At 42.3% G+C, this 18,233-nt stretch overlaps 1 protein-coding gene across 2 annotated transcripts in view; it reads right to left on the minus strand.

Moving 5' to 3' along the window:
- Positions 1–231: 231 nt before the first annotated feature.
- rnf122 (ring finger protein 122) overlaps positions 232–18,233 on the minus strand; it is a 53,480-nt gene continuing 35,478 nt past the window's right edge. The window contains exons 3-5 of one of the 2 annotated variants that reach the window (XM_031829728.1): positions 4,640–4,727; positions 3,765–3,847; positions 232–2,959 (exon numbers count right to left, since the gene is read on the minus strand). In XM_031829728.1, the coding sequence (XP_031685588.1) occupies positions 2,845–2,959; positions 3,765–3,847; positions 4,640–4,727 (286 nt within the window). In that variant the 3' untranslated portion in view covers positions 232–2,844. The remainder of the gene's footprint in view (positions 2,960–3,764; positions 3,848–4,639; positions 4,728–18,233) is intronic. The other variant, XM_031829729.1, reaches the window with a different exon arrangement.

An 18,233-nucleotide genomic window follows, 5' to 3' on the forward strand; every position in this document is an offset into this window, starting at 1 on the left:
GGAGCTAGGCACTGCAGGGCCTGGATTCACCTCTGTTTCTTATTTTTAATACATTTGCTAAAATAAAATAAAAACTGTTTTCACTTTGTCATTATGGGGCATTGTGTGTAGATTGATGAGTAAGAATATTTTAGAATAAGGCTGTAACGTAACAAAATGTGAAAAAAGGGATAGGGGTCTGAATACTTTCTGAATTTCCCCACTACAGATAAAACACAGAGACCAGGGGAGTGGTAGAGAATCAGATTCAGGGTGTTTAATAGTTACATGTACAGGGTTGTAGGTGGGTTTGCAGGTGGGATTGCAGGGTACAGTGAAAGTCTTTGAGCATTAACATGCAGGACTTTTGAAATAAAATAATGAAATAGAAATAACAACAGTATAAATAACACTATATACACACACAACACAATAAGTGTAGCAGTGAGGAATAAATAAATGTCCATTGGGGTGGAGGTAGAGTAAAGACTGTTGAGGGGCTGGGGTGGAATGACCATAGGGGGAGCAGCAGCATGACCATTGAGCACAATAAAAACAATCAACATTTTAATACAATTTAAAATATACATATTAACAACAGCAACAGTGATAAAATGCCATTGGTGAGGGGGCAGAATAAAAGTCTGTTCGGGTGGGGGGCTGGTAGCTGACTAGTGGTGGCTATTCAGCAGCCTGATGGTCTGAGGGCAGAAACTATTGGCCAGTCTTTCAGTTTTTGCCATGATGCTTCTGTACTGCCATGTCTGAGTGATTGACGCGGGGAGAACAGGCCATGGTTTGGTGTCTGGGGTCCCTGATGATCTTCTTGTCTTCCTGCGACACCTGGTGTTGTAGGTGTCCTGTAGGGCAGTGTGCACCCCATGGTGCATTTGGCTGCATGTACACCCTCTGAAGATACTTGCGGTCTGCGGCGGTGGAGTTGCCGTACCAGGCTGTGATGCAGCCCAACAATATGCTCTCGATGGTGCTCCTGTAGAACACTGTGAGGGCCCTCGAGGACAGGCTGAATTTCCTCAGCATCCGGAGGTTGAAGAGTTGCTGTAGTGCCTTCTTCTCTACTTTGTCCATGTGGTTAGATCATTTCAGCTTCTCTGAGATGTGAATGCCAAGGAATTTTAAGTTATTGACTGTCTCCACGGCAGCCCCATTGATGAGGACAGCCTGGTTCCTCCTGAAGTCCACAATCAGCTTCTTTCTTTCGCTAATGTCGAGGGAGGGGTTGTTAATCTGGCACCATGCCGTCAGCGTGCCTACCTCCTCCCTGTAGGGGTCGTTGTTGTTGGTCAGGCCTACTACTGTCATGTCGTCAGTACACTTGATGATGGAGTTGGAACTGTCTGAGGCCACGCAGTCGTTGGTATACAGGGAATACAGGAGGGGACTGAGGACGCACCCTTGTGGGGCCCCTGTGTTGAGGGTCAGTGTCGAGGAGGTAATGTTGCCCACCTTCTCCACCTGGGGGCGGCCAGTCAGGAAGTCCAGGACCCAGTTGCATAGGGAGGAGTAGTGCTCAATTAAAGCAGTGCTTACTTGGTATGTGTTCGACTGGAGCCATTAAAGGAGCCATTAAACATGTAATTTTTTTTTAAAGCATATTCTTCAAAGAGGGAGAGAATTACAAACTGAGAAAAATGACATATGCTGTATTCCATCAGATGGAGTTGTTCTTGAGATATAAATCACACAACATTGAACCTCTAAACTACTGTAACTTGAGAAGAACCCGGTGCTCTATAAAAGTAATGTCACAGGTATACTGCACCAGTAATACGACAGAAAACAGCAGGTGCCTTTGCGTTCTTAGATACCTCAATCTATTAATGTGATTGAATTTGAATTTGTCTCCACATTTCAGAACCACAATAGCCTACTGAGCTAAAGCCTGGGCAATAATGTTGGGAGCTAAAATGAGTCTTCAGGTGTCAGGCAAGGTTATAAAACATGTGAGCATGTTTCACTAAACCACCTGTGCAGTGCGATACACACATTGGTTGGCAGGAGGTATATAAAACACAGAGTGTCAGAGTGCAATACATCAAAAACGAACACCTTTCAGCCAAGAACAAAAATGTTGTGGTGAGAGGGTGATGCACGTCACTCACATTGCCTTGGTCCATGTACAATAATAGAAAACAAACATGTTATAAACAAAAAAAGAAATTGACAAACCCAAACAGACTCCTCTGTGCGACAACACACACACACACACACACACACAACACACACATGCCCATAGAACATCACTTTGTATTTTCTCAACACCATGGTTCTTATAGTTCCACTCTTGTCTTTACACATTCAAATCAACTGCCTGCTCCTACACTCTCCAACTGTCTGGAGCTCTTCCCTCTTGCTGACTTTGGAACTAGAACACACCTCTGAGGAAGTAAAAGACAGAAAGAGAGGAAAAGAGAGAAGGTGAGAAATTAGTGTCAGAGAGAGAGAGATCAAAGAGACAACAGAAGAAAGACAGAAATAGAGAGCGTGACAGAAAGGACAGAAGGCTAGTGAGAGAAAATGGGGGAGAAAGACAGAGAAAAAGAGTGAGACAGTCAGAGACAGAGAAAAAGAGTGAGACAGTCAGAGACAAAGAGAAAGAGTGACAGGGTGAAGTGTGGGTAGCTGGAGACTGTCTGTGGTGTGTGGTGTAGACTCATGTATGCAGCTCTGTGTTGGTTGCTAGGTAACAGCAGCTCTCACAGTCCTCTCCAGGTGGTAGCTAGGTTACACCATTTCACAGTCATCTGTGGGCGGTTTCTAGGATACACCAGACAATAGCGTTCACTTTCTGTTGGTTGCTAGGTTACACCAGCTCACAGTGCCCACGACGTGCTTGTTGTTAGGTTACACCAGTTCGTCCAGTAGTGTTCCTATGCTGTTGCGCTGTTCTGGGGGTCCTGCAATGGTTTTGTTGCACATGGGGCACACACAGCGCACCTCCAGCCATTTCACCAGACACCTAAGAAACACACAGAAATTGTATAATTTGCTAAACATTCCAAGTAACTGTAATTTTTGACATCACAAAGGATACATCTGTAAAATTCAGTATAATTGATGACATCACAAAGGCTGTATTGTATTTTAATGCGATTTTTTTCCCCACCCTGCTCCATGTATTCAATGCAGGTAGCATAGTGGTTAAGTAACCGAAAGGTAGCCGGTTCGAATCCCCAAACTGACTAGGTGAAAAATCTGTCAATGTGCCCTTAAGCAAGGCACTTAACCCTAATTGCTCTGGATAAGAGTGGCTAAATGACAACAAAAAAAGATTACATTTCAAATGTGGCTTTACTTCTGGCAGTTATTATGACGCATCTGGCAGTTCCTAACCTGGCCCTGACCCCACTCTCCAAGGATGTGGAGTTGTGATATGCACTTTTTTTGGCGGGGCAAATATAAGGCGGGGCAAATATAAGTACCCTCCAAAATTATTATTATTATCACAAAGGAAACATCTGTAATATTAAGTCCAATTATGTCTAATTGATGACATCACAAAGGTAGCAACGGATCATCACAAAGGGAATTCCAGAGTAAGAGATAGTTTTTCTTTTTTAGATACTATGTTGCACATTAAAGGTCTTCAAATGGGATTCAGTGTTTACCAAGAGGTGCCTCTCTAGTCAGGCAAGTATTGTCTTCCTGTGACCTGGAAACATTTCATAACTGTGGGTATGTCAGTGACAAATCTCTCCATTCGAAAACTGTGTGCTGACTGAAATGAATGGCAGTGACCTTCTTCCTCCTAATATGGTACTCACTTCCTGTGAAAGGCATGTTGGCATGGCAACACTCCTAGCTCATCTTTGACTTTGAAGTCTTCCAGGCAAACAGCACACGTCTGCTGTAAGAGTGACAGAGACAGGAACACGACCAGAGGAGACACAGGGAAGGATATGTTGAGGGAGCAAGAGAGAGAACACGAGAATGAGAGTGGCGCAATGGGAAGAAAGAGGAGGCAAAAGAAGGGAAAGATTGAGGCAGAGAGAGAGAGAGACAGAGAGAGAGACAGAGAGAAAGAGAGAGAGAGACAGAGAGACAGAGAGAGAGCGAGAGAGAGAGCGAGAGAGAGAGCGAGAGAGAGAGCCAGAGAGAGAGAGCGACAGAGAGAGAGAGCGAGAGAGAGAGCCAGAGAGAGAGCGACAGAGAGAGCGACAGAGAGAGCGACAGAGAGAGAGAGAGACAGAGAGAGAGAGAGACAGAGAGAGAGAGAGACAGAGAGAGAGAGAGACAGAAAGAGAGAGAGACAGAAAGAGAGAGAGACAGAAAGAGAGAGAGACAGAAAGAGAGAGAGACAGAAAGAGAGAGAGACAGAAAGAGAGAGAGACAGAAAGAGAGAGAGACAGAAAGAGAGAGACAGAAAGAGAGAGACAGAAAGAGAGAGACAGAAAGAGAGAGACAGAAAGAGAGAGAGAGACAGGGAGACAGAGAGGGAGAGACAGAGAGGGAGAGACAGAGAGGGAGAGACAGAGAGGGAGAGACAGAGAGGGAGAGACAGACACACAGAGAGAGAGAGAGAGAGAGAGGTGAGGTGGCATCAGATATGTTTTATTATGTCCCACTAGTATTGTTACTAAGACTGACAGACATTGTAACTATTCACAATCAGTAACGTAAAAGTAGATTGTATTCTTACCCCATGGAGATTCAACTTCTTAGGATCTCCTTTTAAAACCACCTCTCTGTAGCCAAACCTATCGCTCTGGGCTTGGTGTCTTAGTTTACTGTAGGTGAACAAACACACAAAGTACAACCATTAGAGATGACCTACTGTATGTCATTGGTAAGAGTATGTTTTTGCAAGCAGTCCCAGTCCCTCAAGAAATCCAGAAATCAAATCAATCACTGTGCTTGTATTGGTCAGAGCAGTGAAGGTAGTACACCCTCAGTAGAAAATGATTTACAATTGTTTCTATCAAACGGTGGTACGGGTATCAGTGAATGTAACCTTGACTTTACCTGTATAAAACAGCGTTCATTTTGATAAATCAATCATACTGAATTATATATTATGTACATCAGTGAAGGAAGGGTTGGACCATCCTCCACAGTGAATTTCATAAAAATAGTGGAACAATATATATATATTTTTAAAGTGGACTTTTTATTTAAAATTATACTTCAACCGATCGCTGCCTGCACCTGCCCGCCTGTCCAACATCCCTACTCTGGACGGCTCTGACTTAGAATACGTGGACAACTACAAATACTTAGGTGTCTGGTTAGACTGTAAACTCTCCTTCCAGACCCACGTCAAACATCTCCAATCCAAAGTTAAATCTAGAATTGGCTTCCTATTTCGCAACAAAGCATCCTTCACTCATGCTGCCAAACATACCCTTGTAAAACTGACCATCCTACCACTCCTCGACTTCAGCGATGTCATTTACAAAATAGCCTCCAATACCCTACTCAACAAATTGGATGCAGTCTATCACAGTGCAATCCGATTTGTCAACAAAGCCCCATATACTACCCACCATTGCGACCTGTACGCTCTCGTTGGCTGGCCCTCGCTTTATACTCGTCGCCAAACCCACTGGCTCCATGTCATCTACAAGACCCTGCTAGGTAAAGTCCCCCTTATCTCAGCTTGCTGGTCACCATAGCATCACCCACCTGTAGCACGCGCTCCAGCAGGTATATCTCTCTGGTCACCCCCAAAACCAATTCTTTCTTTGGCCGCCTCTCCTTCCAGTTCTCTGCTGCCAATGACTGGAACGAACTACAAAAATCTCTGAAACTGGAAACACTTATCTCCCTCACTAGCTTTAAGCACCAACTGTCAGAGCAGCTCACAGATTACTGCACCTGTACATAGCCCACCTATAATTTAGCCCAAACAACTACCTCTTTCCCTACTGTATTTTATTTATTTATTTATTTTGCTCCTTTGCACCCCATTATTTTTATTTCTACTTTGCACATTCTTCCACTGCAAATCTACCATTCCAGTGTTTTACTTGCTATATTGTATTTACTTTGCCACCATGGCCTTTTTTTGCCTTTACCTCCCTTATCTCACCTCATTTGCTCACATCGTATATAGACTTGTTTATACTGTATTATTGACTGTATGTTTGTTTTACTCCACGTGTAACTCTGTGTCGTTGTATGTGTCGAACTGCTTTGCTTTATCTTGGCCAGGTCGCAATTGTAAATGAGAACTTGTTCTCAACTTGCCTACCTGGTTAAATAAAGGTAAAATAAAAAAATATTCACGTCACCAAATAATTGATTAAAACACACTGTTTTGCAATGAAGGTCTACAGTAGCCTCAGCAGCACTCTGTGGGGTAGCACCATGGTGTAACAGGAGGACAGCTATCTTCTGTCCTCCTCTGGGTACACTGACTTCAATACAAACCTAGGACAACACGGGTGGATAACATGCTAGTTCATTGCGCCACTCTCATTCTCATGGTTCTCATCCCCTTCCATAGACTTACAGAGTAATTATGACAACTCCCGGAAGACCTCCTCCAACCTATCAGAGCACTTGTAGCATGAAGTAACATGTTGTCCGACCAATCAATAGATCAGATAATTAATCTAGTACTGAAAGCATAAACTACAGATAGCTAGCACTGCAGTGAATAAAATATGGTGAGTAGTTGACTCAAAAAGTGGAAAAGAAAATTGTTTAAAAGTTTCTTCCAAAATTAAAAAGAAGCGAGAGGAAGAAAAAAGATAGTTACAGTATATTTGGTTGTATTTTTTCTTTTTTTACTTTCACAATTTAGTTAGCTAGTTTAGGCTACTCAAACACCTGGCTCAAACAAAGAGGGATGCTATGCTAGCTAGCTGGCTGTAGCTATCCGACACAGGAACTTCTCCAAGTCAAGGTATTTATTGCCACTGTGGCCTGCCAGTGTAAACTGCTTGCTGACTGTACTGCACGATTGTAGCTGGTTTACCAATGTGTTAGTTCCAGTAGCTATGTTGACTATGACAATGATGTAGGCTGTGTGTAGTGGTTAGCAGTCATGACATGAAGGTTTGGCTTGGAAAGTGTTTTTTCGCCTGGTCACAGACAGGCGAAAAACATTTCTTAAATGGAAGCAAATGGAACGAAACGGGGATAAACATACCTGAATTTGTCCAATAGAAACTCACATTTGTAACTGTGGGACTAATGATTACACCCTAGATCAGCTAGATGCAGGCAAGAATGTTCAACGCGGTATTGAATGTGTCAATGTCTCTTACCTTGATTACTCAAATGTCTCTCGACCTGTGCACCTACTTTGTAAATGTTCAGTCATAGGCTAGGTTGTAGCAACCTCATGATGGGTACAGGGAAAATTTGAGTATCATGTAGAAGCCTAAAGCTATCGATGTTAAGGTGAACTGGGTGAATGGAATATGAATGACAGTCATCCAATATGCTGTAACAGAAATAAGGCCACGCTCGTAAAAAAAACAATCCTCCTCCCTCATCTTAAACAGCACCGACAGCCACTGGTGTACATTTTCTTTCTACTTGTTACTTTTTTACTTCTGCATTTGGAAAGTTTTTCTTGATTGATATTGTTATTGTACTCCGTTGTTTTGGAGTTAGCAAACAGCCATTTCACTGTACCGTGTGCACGTGTCTACCCAGTTCACTACATTCTTTAAGGCCTGGGAAACCACCATGTATATAAAGCAAATATCCTCACATTGTTCTACATGGTGCAATGTTATCAGTCATCAACAACACAAATATCCTCACATTGTTCTACATGGTGCAATGTTATCAGTCATCAACAACACAAATATCCTCACATTGTTCTACATGGTGCAATGTTATCAGTCATCAACAACACAAATATCCTCACATTGTTCTACATGGTGCAATGTTATCAGTCATCAACAACACAAATATCCTCACATTGTTCTACATGGTGCAATGTTATCAGTCATCAACAACACAAATATCCTCACATTGTTCTACATGGTGCAATGTTATCAGTCATCAACAACACAAATATCCTCACATTGTTCTACATGGTGCAATGTTATCAGTCATCAACAACACAAATATCCTCACATTGTTCTACATGGTGCAATGTTATCAGTCATCAACAACACTCAATTGGTCAAAACAACAACTATAGTGCTTGGCTGGGCTACATATAAATGTCCTGTCATTTTGGGGCAGATTAAATGCGCGCACGCACACACGCATGCACACACACACAAGTGTAAAAAAAAATAATTCCATAGCAAGGACACCAAAACATAAGAGACACAGTTAGCGAAGTGATATAGATCTGCTCTCCATTGTTTGAGTTGGACAATTATTTAGGGGCCTGGGAAGCGCAGTGCACTCATTATGTGTGTGTGTGTGTGGAACAATTTGGCTTTGACAATGTGATTCATTATCTACAGGTAAATATTGACTTGGCCATACAGAGAATCATATACCCTGTCTGCAGTCTTAGGAGTTCATATTCAAAAATGGCAGTTCATTAAACAGTCCATCGTTCATAATTGCTCAAAAAATATTAACCAAGTTGTCAGAACAATGACAATATCCGCACTTCTCTAATTACTACCCTCTCTCCCTGGCTTTCTACTCTGATGAATATAGAACAAATGATTTACAACCATACACAAAATACACAAAGTGAAATGAAATACCATGTCTATCTGAGATTAGTCTGGAAGCGGTTTATATGATTTCTCCTAGATTCTTCCAGTCTGAGCTATTTTGTTTTGTTGTTAAATGAACCCCAGCTTATTACAATGGGCCCTCAGCCTGGATGACAGGTATCATTATTGCTGTGGAGAATGCATTTCTTTCCTTTTCTTTCTCTTTCACTAAGGCTTATGTTCCAACCCAACACTAACAGCAGCAACTGTCATTGTGTATTGAGCGGGAATACACAGTACCAGTCAAAAGTCATTCCAGTGTTTCTTTATTTTGACTATTTTCTACATTGTAGAATAATAGTGAAGACATCAAAACTATGAAATAACACATATCCATGAATATGTAGTAACCAAAAAGTGTTAAACAAATCCCCAAAATGTTTTGCTTTGAAATTCTTCAAAGTAGCCACCCTTTGCCTTGATGACAGCTTTGCACACTCTTGGCTTCAACTGGAATGCTTTTCCAACAGTCTTGAAGGAGTTCCCACAGAACCTAAACTTAGGTTGGAGTCATTAAAACTAATTTTTCAACCACTCCATACATTTCTTGTTAACAAACTATAGTTTCGGCAAGTCAGTTAGGACATCTACTTTGTGCATGACACAAGTCATTTTTCCAACAATTGTTTACGGACAGATTATTTCACTGTATCATAATTCCAGTGGGTCAAAAGTTTACATACACTAAATTGGCTGTGTCTTTAAACAGCTTGGAAACTTCCAGAAAATTATGTCATGGCTTTAGAAGCTTGTGATAGGCTAATTGACATGATTTGAGTCAATTGGAGGTGTACCTGTGGATGTATTTCAATGCCTAACTTCAAACTCAGTGCCTCTTTGCTTGACATCATGGGGAATTTAAAAATAAATAATTGTAGACCTCCACAAGTCTGGTTCATCCTTGGGAGGAATTTCCAAATGCCTGAAGGTACCACGTTCATCTGTACAAACAATAGTACGCAAGTTTAAACACAATGAGACCACGCAGCCGTCATACCGCTTAGGAAGGAGACGAGTTCTGTCTCCTAAAGATGAACGTAAGAGAGAATAGAGTAGATGTCACGGGTCAAAATTTTGATTGATGACCCTATGTGAACTCTATGTGAACCCTATGTAGTGATGACGTGTGCATGTCTTCTGGTCAGGCAAGCCTGGTTAGGTGGGGGCTATGGGGTGAGTAAGGGTCCATTTGACAGGCCGTTAATGATTGATGACCCAAGCCTGATAGACAAGCCTGGTTAGGTGGGGGCTATGGGGTGAGTAAGGGTCCCTTTGACAGGTCGTTAATGATTGATGACCCAAGCCTGATTTATGACCCTATGTAATGATTTATGACCCTATGTCATGTAGAAGGGTGCATGCCCTGGGTTGAGTAAGTGACCATGTGTCAGGTCAACCTGTTACTGTTTCTCACGGTTTGGGTTGGTTAAGGCCCCTTATAAAGCCGCTGAACAATACCTGTTTAAGACTGTACATGATAACCCCCCTGAATATTAAACAAAAATGACACCTATGCCAATTTTAGGGATGTTATGCTCGGCTTGTCATGAACCCAGTGACCAAAGCCTTGAAGAAGTTCTGTGTGAAGCTCCAGAATGTTTTAAAGGATTTTTGGGTACGAGTGAGGGCCACATGTCTTACATATTCCACCCGGAGGATTCTACGGTAAAGATATTCACAGACCGTGGACCCAAACCCCTTTATCCTGCAAAACCTGGGAGTTTTCCCCCGGCTCTGGGGATGAGAGAATGGCTAAACATCAGGCTGGCTCTTTGTAAAATTGAACAGGTCCTAAGTGTTACAAATGTGCCAGGATATGCGTTGGAAGAACAGGTCTGCGGCCGCAGTGATCTCAAGGCTCTAAGAATTGCTTCAATGGACTATAGCCCTGACAACAAAGTGACAATTTTAGCCTGTGACCTTTATGATAAGGCTAATGCTACAAAGTCTGTCAATTCTCCGGTAGCTTCCAGAGCCCGCAAACATGTAAACTTTTTTATTCCTGTGTTTAGTTTTAAATGGGTGGATTATCCAATTTTCATAACACTTATGAATAAGCTGGACATTCTCTTCCAAAATGGGGAACAGTTAAAGCGCTGGGCGAGGCTTTCCTTGAGACAGAGTCAAGACCAAAAGGCCCGACGGCGGATCTACCCCTGGAGTGAAAACTTACCATGTGTTGATGGACATAGCAAGAGAGCCTTGCCTTTTGAGGGTGAACTCGACACGGACAATGGCGGTTGGTTGCATAAGCTCCCAGGATCTGTAAGAAAGGCATCGTAAAATACCTTAAGAATGTAACGATATAAAATGTATGTACTAAATATTTTGAATGAAATAAATGGTTTTAAAATCAGAATCTCACCACGTTATGAACTCTCGCGTTTGTTCACTCTTAGCGCAGTCTGTCCCTGAGAAAAATCTTGCGGAAAAAGCCATGTGCGCGCGCATGTGCGTGAGGGAGTTTTCTGTAGTGGCTGTGTGTGTGTGTGTGTGTGTGTGTGTGTGTGTTTCAAAAACAGAAAAAGGGGGGCGGGTTGTTTGTTAAAAAAATACCCATGCATGCCTGGTGGGTCGTTTGAAACCAAGGTTTACACTAGCCTGCAAAACAGATGCCTACCCCCCAACAATAATATTGTGTCTTACGACTCCTAATCTTAAAGGCCTTTCATAAAACTATTTTTTTTAGGTGGGCTAAAAAGTCATTCATCCCAGCGATGTCGAGAACAACACACCCCCATGCATCTAGGTGCTAGCACCCCGGAGATTTTAGAAGCTCCAAAAGGATCCTAATGTTTAGACACACCCAATACCATGTGTTTGAAATGTGTCAAATATACCATGGGAGGGGGTATAGCCCGAAAAAAACGACAAACCCCAAATGCTATGTAAAAAAATCATTCAGGGGTTTTTCTCTAGGTCGTAGGGTACAAAAGCGCTAGAAACCATGGGCAATGTTAGCAGCGTTTTAGTTCCGATGCAAACAGCACCTCCAGAAACTCCAAGAATCGTTATCGGACTGAAGCGTTAAAAAAGATAATCGGGGAAAACAGGCTAATGGATCTATCGCAAGGTGAGTTCTTGAAATAAATCTTTATTAGATTTGATTGTTGTGGGGAATTGTTTGAAAAGCGTGGGATGTTATAGAAATATTAAACAATCATTAGGATCAGTATGCTTACCGTATAACAAGGCAATATTAGCTAAAGTGATTATAGCTTTAATATTGTCGAATGTTTTATAGATTCTGAAGCATTCACGCAGATACTCCGAGGTATAACTGAGCTCGAATCATCCCATGGGGCTCCGAAACAAACGCCTGCCCTGAATTGTCAACGTAAGTAAGCTCCAAGAATTCCATACATAAAAATATTTATACCTTAAAAACAAAAAGTGTGGGCATCTTATATTAAAAGTTATTTTATATGTTTACAGAGGACCTAAAGCCTAGAAGGTTAAACGATGCCCTATGGAGCCTGAACGGTTTCTGCGAAGCATATGACTACGAGACAATTCTGCCCTACTCCCAGGATGTATTTACCCAAAAGCAGCGAACAGAGACTTTAAACGGCAGGTCAACTCCCCTTGGCCAGGACAACGTTGTCCCCCATATTTCTAAACACCAAAGGATAATTAGTGCTCAGATCCACAGTTCCGCTTCACCCGAACAATTCTACTTGGCCGATATTCACGAGACGTCGTTCCAAGGACTAGGTATGAATCAATTATATATTATTATTTATATATATTATTATTTTAATATTTATATATTTTTTTTATGCCGGAATATGTTAAAACAAGGCCTAATGCTGTTTTTTTGTTTGTTTTTTCAGGCTCCCCATCTACCGGACCTGCAGATGTTGTAATACAGGTTGAACAAACACAACAGCCCTTGGTTTCAGAGCTTCTTCAGAACAGCCCTCGTCAAAAAAGCCGAGGTATTTAATTAATGTATTGTTAATATATAGGCTTATATCTGAAATGTATTTGGCATTTTTAACATATTTTAGGGTTAATAACCTATTTGTGTATGTATTATTTTTATTTCAGACTCCTCACCGGCTTATGAACACAACGCACAAACATCGGAGGATGCCCAGACAAGCATCCCCGAGGAGGCTCCAAAGACACCAGAGAAACCTGATGATGTCAAAGATTTAAATGACATTTCTGAGGTAGACGATTTGATGTTCTGTGAAGCTGCCAACCTTCTTGAATCGGCCAATTCTGTGGGGGAAACAGCAGATTCTGAAATAGACCAAGAACGTTTTTTCAAAGCGTTTACCCTGGGTTTAAAATCACGAAAGGCTCTACTCCAGAGGCGCATGTGTATTCTACTCGAGCATCAATACAATCAGGATGTGTCATTCTGGCGTAGCGAGCTACCCCGTATGTTAAAAAACATTAGGGCTAAAACAAGCAAATACCGCCGTTAAAAAACACACATGTAAACACACACACACACACACACACATCCTTAATTAGACAGATGGCGCCCCCTATAGACCAAAGTGAGACAATTGAAACACTCTTAGCCAGGATCCCTACAGAGCTCCAAGATATAGTTAACCATATGAATGATTCGGGGGTAATTGACATAATGACAATAGATGAAAATCTATTATCCCAGATTCCCTCCGAACTCATAGACATTATTACACGTATGAATGAGTCAGGGCCTTCCGAGGAAAACATGTTAACACAGATTCCCGAAACCATCATATCTCTAATTACCCAGCTTAACGCGAGCCCTAGGTTTAATTCGGCCCCACAGACACCTCTAAGACAGCCTTTAACAACATTGTCCGAAGAGTCTGAAAGTCAATATGATGTTTTTGAACAGTTGGACAAATGTCTAGCAAATCTGGAGGGGGGCGGTCTTGAGATCAGTGTACAGAACGAGAGCGCTAGGTTTAATTCGGCACCCCAGACACCTATAAATCAGCCTTTAACACCAATGTCCGAAGAGTCTGAAACCCAATACGATGTTTTTGAACAGTTGGACAATTGCCTAGTAAATCTGGAGGGGGGAGGTCTTGATCGAAGTGTACATGTTTTGCGTCGAAATAAATTCAACAATATTGAGGTTCGCCAGTTTTTCAATTTCGCATGGGGGGGTCAGATTCGGGAATATGCTGTGTTTTACGTAATGCTTATGGACACTTTGAATGAACTGTTAGCGAGGATCAGAGATTATAGCGAACCTAGGGATCTCTTACAGTTGGAAATTTGTGGAGACAGTCTACAGAGCAAGGTATCGCTTATTTTACAGAATGGTGAAGCAGAGCTTGAACAATTTGTTAAACTGCTAGAACGCCTTGTACAGTCAAATTTAAACGTGCTAGCAGATAGGACCCTCGAACTTGTAGTACAATTAGTACGCCAACCACAAGGGGGCGGGGGTCAGAGACGAAAGCTCGAGAGTTTAATGCAGTCCGAAATCATAAGCAATAAAAGGGCCTATCTCATAAACGTTCACAATCCAGGTAATAAGCTATGTTTTGCCATAGGTTTGGCCCACTTACTCAGCCCCGGATGTACGGATCAAGCCGCGTTACATAAAGCTCTCGAGCTACAAACTGCGGTGGGTCTCGGTATACAGGATGCTGTGGCTTTCTCAGACATAGTCAAATTTGAAAACTTTCTGAACATCAAGATTGTGGTTTTGTACCACAGTAGGGCTAATGACGCTCTCCTCAAGTTCCAAAATATACCCGAACCACATCCTAAGACTATGTACTTTTATGTGCAAAATGAGCATTACTATGCCGTAACTAACATCACAGCCTTTTTAGGCGCGCCATATGTCTGTCCAGCCTGTCATACCGGCTACACACGCATGGGGGGGCACTCGTGCCGTTACAACTGTTCAGTATGTCTGGATAAACATTGCCCTATGCAGCCGCTAAACTTGACCCCCTGTGCGGATTGTCACCGCACATGTCGTTCGGCCTACTGTTACGAAAAACACAAAACTGAAACATGGCATCCCAAGGCATGTAAATCTGTAAGCAGTTGTGACATTAACAAGAAATGTCCAAAATGTCATTGCAATTACAACCTTAAAATAGATAGCCCTAAACCTCATGTTTGTGGAATTATACACTGCCCAATCTGTAAAGGTCCTTTGAAAAGCAGAGACGCGGAAGCAGTTCAAGAAGTAACACATGAGTGTTACATTCAGCCCTTGGCTGAAGATGAACATACAGAGAAATATGTGTTTTATGATTTTGAGACAACTCAGCAATCAGGGGTTCATTTGCCTATTTTTGTGTCAACCATGACTTTCAAGGGTGAAAAATGGTCGGCCGAGGGACCCGATTGTGCCCGACTCTTTCTAAAACATTTTAGAAAAGCCCAGTACAGAAACTTCACGTTTATAGCTCACAATGCTAGGGCCTATGACTCCTATCTGCTTCTGAACCCTTTGATACAGCAAGGCGTGGCACCCAGTGTCATAGCTCAAGGGAGTAAAATATTATGCTTTGTTGACCCCGCCTTCAAACAGAGATACATTGACAGCTTAAGCTTCTTACCCATGAGATTGGCTCAAATGCCAGAGGCCTTGGGTTTTGAAAACTCTGTCAAAGGCTATTTCCCTCATTTCTTCACATCTGAGGAGAATCTACATTATATAGGATCTTATCCAGCCCCCGAAATGTACGGGTGTGATCAAATGTCTCCCAAAGAGCGTGAGAGATTCATGACATGGTACGAGACCGTAAGACATGGCACTTTTGATTTCCATAAAGAGATGGAATCATACTGTGACAATGACGTTGTTATACTTCGTGAAGGATGCCTCAGATTCAGAGAAGAGGTAATCAAAGATGCGGGCATTGACCCCTGGAGCTGTACAACTATTGCATCAGCGTGCATGAAAACCTATCGTACACACTATCTAACTCCTGAATCTATAGCTATCCCATCGCCAGACAACTACCGACGCCAATTCAAGGCCTACTCTAGTGGTTCCATTCAATGGTTGGAGTACTTGGCCCAGGATAAAGATATTTTTATCCAACATGCTTTGAATCGGGGGGAGAAGGCTTTTGGGCCTTACCATGTAGATGGATACACACAGATTGACGGGGTTGAGACAGTGTATGAGTACAACGGTTGTTTCTTCCACGGTTGTAAATTATGCTTTGTCCCCCACACCTTGTGTGTCCTAACCCAAAAGACTTTTGGGGAAATGTACCAAGAGTTTCAAGACAAACTGAATTCTTTAAAGGCTACTTACGGGTTAAAAGTTGTGGTTTTGTGGGAGCACGAATGGACAGCCCTCAAAAAGGCAGATCCTAGTGTTAAGGCCTTCCTTACCCATTATGACCCTCCAGAGCCCCTGGAACCGCGACAGGCCTTGTTTGGAGGCCGGACCAATGCTTTGACATTGCGTTATGTAGCTCAACCCGACGAGACAATAGGCTATGTAGATTTTACATCCCTATATCCTCATGTAATGAGTTCCTCATTCTATCCTATAGGGCATCCTGAAATTATTCACAGCGACTTTGACGAACCCCAAAATTATTTTGGTTTAATCAAAGCGACTGTCTACCCTCCTAGGGGGCTGTTTATACCTGTGTTGCCTTACAAGGGTCCTAAAGGAAAACTTTTCTTTCCCCTTTGTCGCACATGCTGTGAAAACCACAACCAGGAAAACCCCTGTGATCACACAGATCAAGAAAGAGCCCTGACCGGTGTATGGGTCACTGTAGAATTCTCTAAGGCTTTAGAGAAGGGGTATCGTGTGGCCAAAATCTTTGAAGTGTGGAACTTTTCCAGGAAATCAGACACACTTTTTAAAGAGTACATCAAAACCTTCTTGAGATGCAAGCAGATGGCTTCAGGCTATCCTGCATCGGTCACAGATCAAGAAAGTAAAGACCAGTACATTCAAGACTACCATGACAGAGAAGGCATACTTCTTGACCCTGACAGAATAGAGGTCAACAAAACCAAAAGAAATGTGTCGAAATTGTACTTGAACTCCCTTTGGGGGAAATTAGCGCAGAGATGCAATATGCTAACAACTTCGATCATTAAAGACCCCGAAGAATTTTTGGAATTTGTTTTTTTCGGACCAATACGAAATTTCACATTTTTCCTTCTTGAGTCAAGACATTGCCTTGGTGCAATGGAGGCGCCACCAAAAGTGGGTTCTACCCCCGGGTAATGTAAATGTGTTTCTTGCAGCATTTACCACAGCCTATGGCCGCCTTGAACTGTACACCCTCATGGAACAGCTTCAGAGGCGGGTTCTTTACCACGACACAGACTCTGTGGTCTATGTAAGCAAACCGGGGGATTGGACCCCCCCACTTAGCAACTATCTTGGGGGTTTAACGAGTGAACTCGAAGAGGGTGACCATATTACAGAATGGTCCTCATGTGGTCCAAAAAGCTATGCTTTTAGGACTAAAGCCAATCACGTGGTGTTGAAAGCCAAAGGCGTGACTCAAAACTATGAAAATGCACCGCGTGTAAACTTGGAATCAATCACGCGCTTGGTCGAGGGGTTCGTAAAGGACAAGAATAGTGACTTGGAGATTTTGAGCTCCTACAACAAAATAGTGAGGGATAAAAAGGGGTTCCATCTAAGAAACGCACCACTCACTAAAAGATTCAGGGTAGTCTATGACAAGAGACAGCTATTGCCTGACGGTACCACATTGCCCTTTGGCTACTGACTTATGCTACAAGCCCCAGTGTGTCTTAAAGCTTAAGATATTATGACTGCTGTCGAGGGTTTTGACCCCCGGCTACAATTGCCTTTTTCAGCATTAATTGCCGGCCCTTCAAACAGTGGCAAAACTTTTTTTGTAAAAAGTATTTTAGAGAATTCTGAACATGTGTTATCTCAAAAGCCTGACAATATTGTATGGTGTTATTCATGTTACCAACCTCTGTATGATGAATTATTGAAGACAATAAAAATCAAGTTTGTTGAAGGAATACCCGATTCTCTGTCTGATGATGAACTTCTCCCCCCACATGTAAATAATCTGCTGGTTTTGGACGATATGCTATTTGCTGGTAGCGAACACCCTGAAATTGCACGAGCTTTTACCCAATATACTCATCATAGAAACCTGTCCGTGCTTTACTTGGTCCAGAATGTGTTTCACCAAGGTAAAAATAGTCGGACCATTAGCTTGAATGCCAACTACATGGTATTGTTTAAAAATCCTAGAGACAAACTGCAAATTAGCACTCTAGCTCAGCAGATGTACCCTGGACGGAAATCATACTTTATGGAGAGCTATGAGGACGCTACCAAAGAGCCATTTTCTTATTTAATCGTGGATTTAAAAGCAAATACTCCAGAACACCTTAGGCTACGTACAGGGCTGTTTCCGGGGGAGAGGCCTGCTGCATACCTTCCTAAAAAGTAAACGCTATGTCTCTGCGTTTAAAAAGAAACCTCCCCCTCTTGAGAAGGCTAGTAGGTTCTACAGCTAAAGAACGGAAGGCCATCTTGGGTCGCTGTTCTTCAGATCTCATATTAGCCCTATGTGAGATTGCTTTGAATCTTCTCAAAGGACGCATTCCACTCACCCTGAACCAATTGAAAAAATTAAGGAGACAAAA

This window comes from Oncorhynchus kisutch, linkage group LG8 (assembly GCF_002021735.2).
Source record: "Oncorhynchus kisutch isolate 150728-3 linkage group LG8, Okis_V2, whole genome shotgun sequence".
In the NCBI taxonomy this organism is placed as follows: domain Eukaryota; kingdom Metazoa; phylum Chordata; class Actinopteri; order Salmoniformes; family Salmonidae; genus Oncorhynchus; species Oncorhynchus kisutch.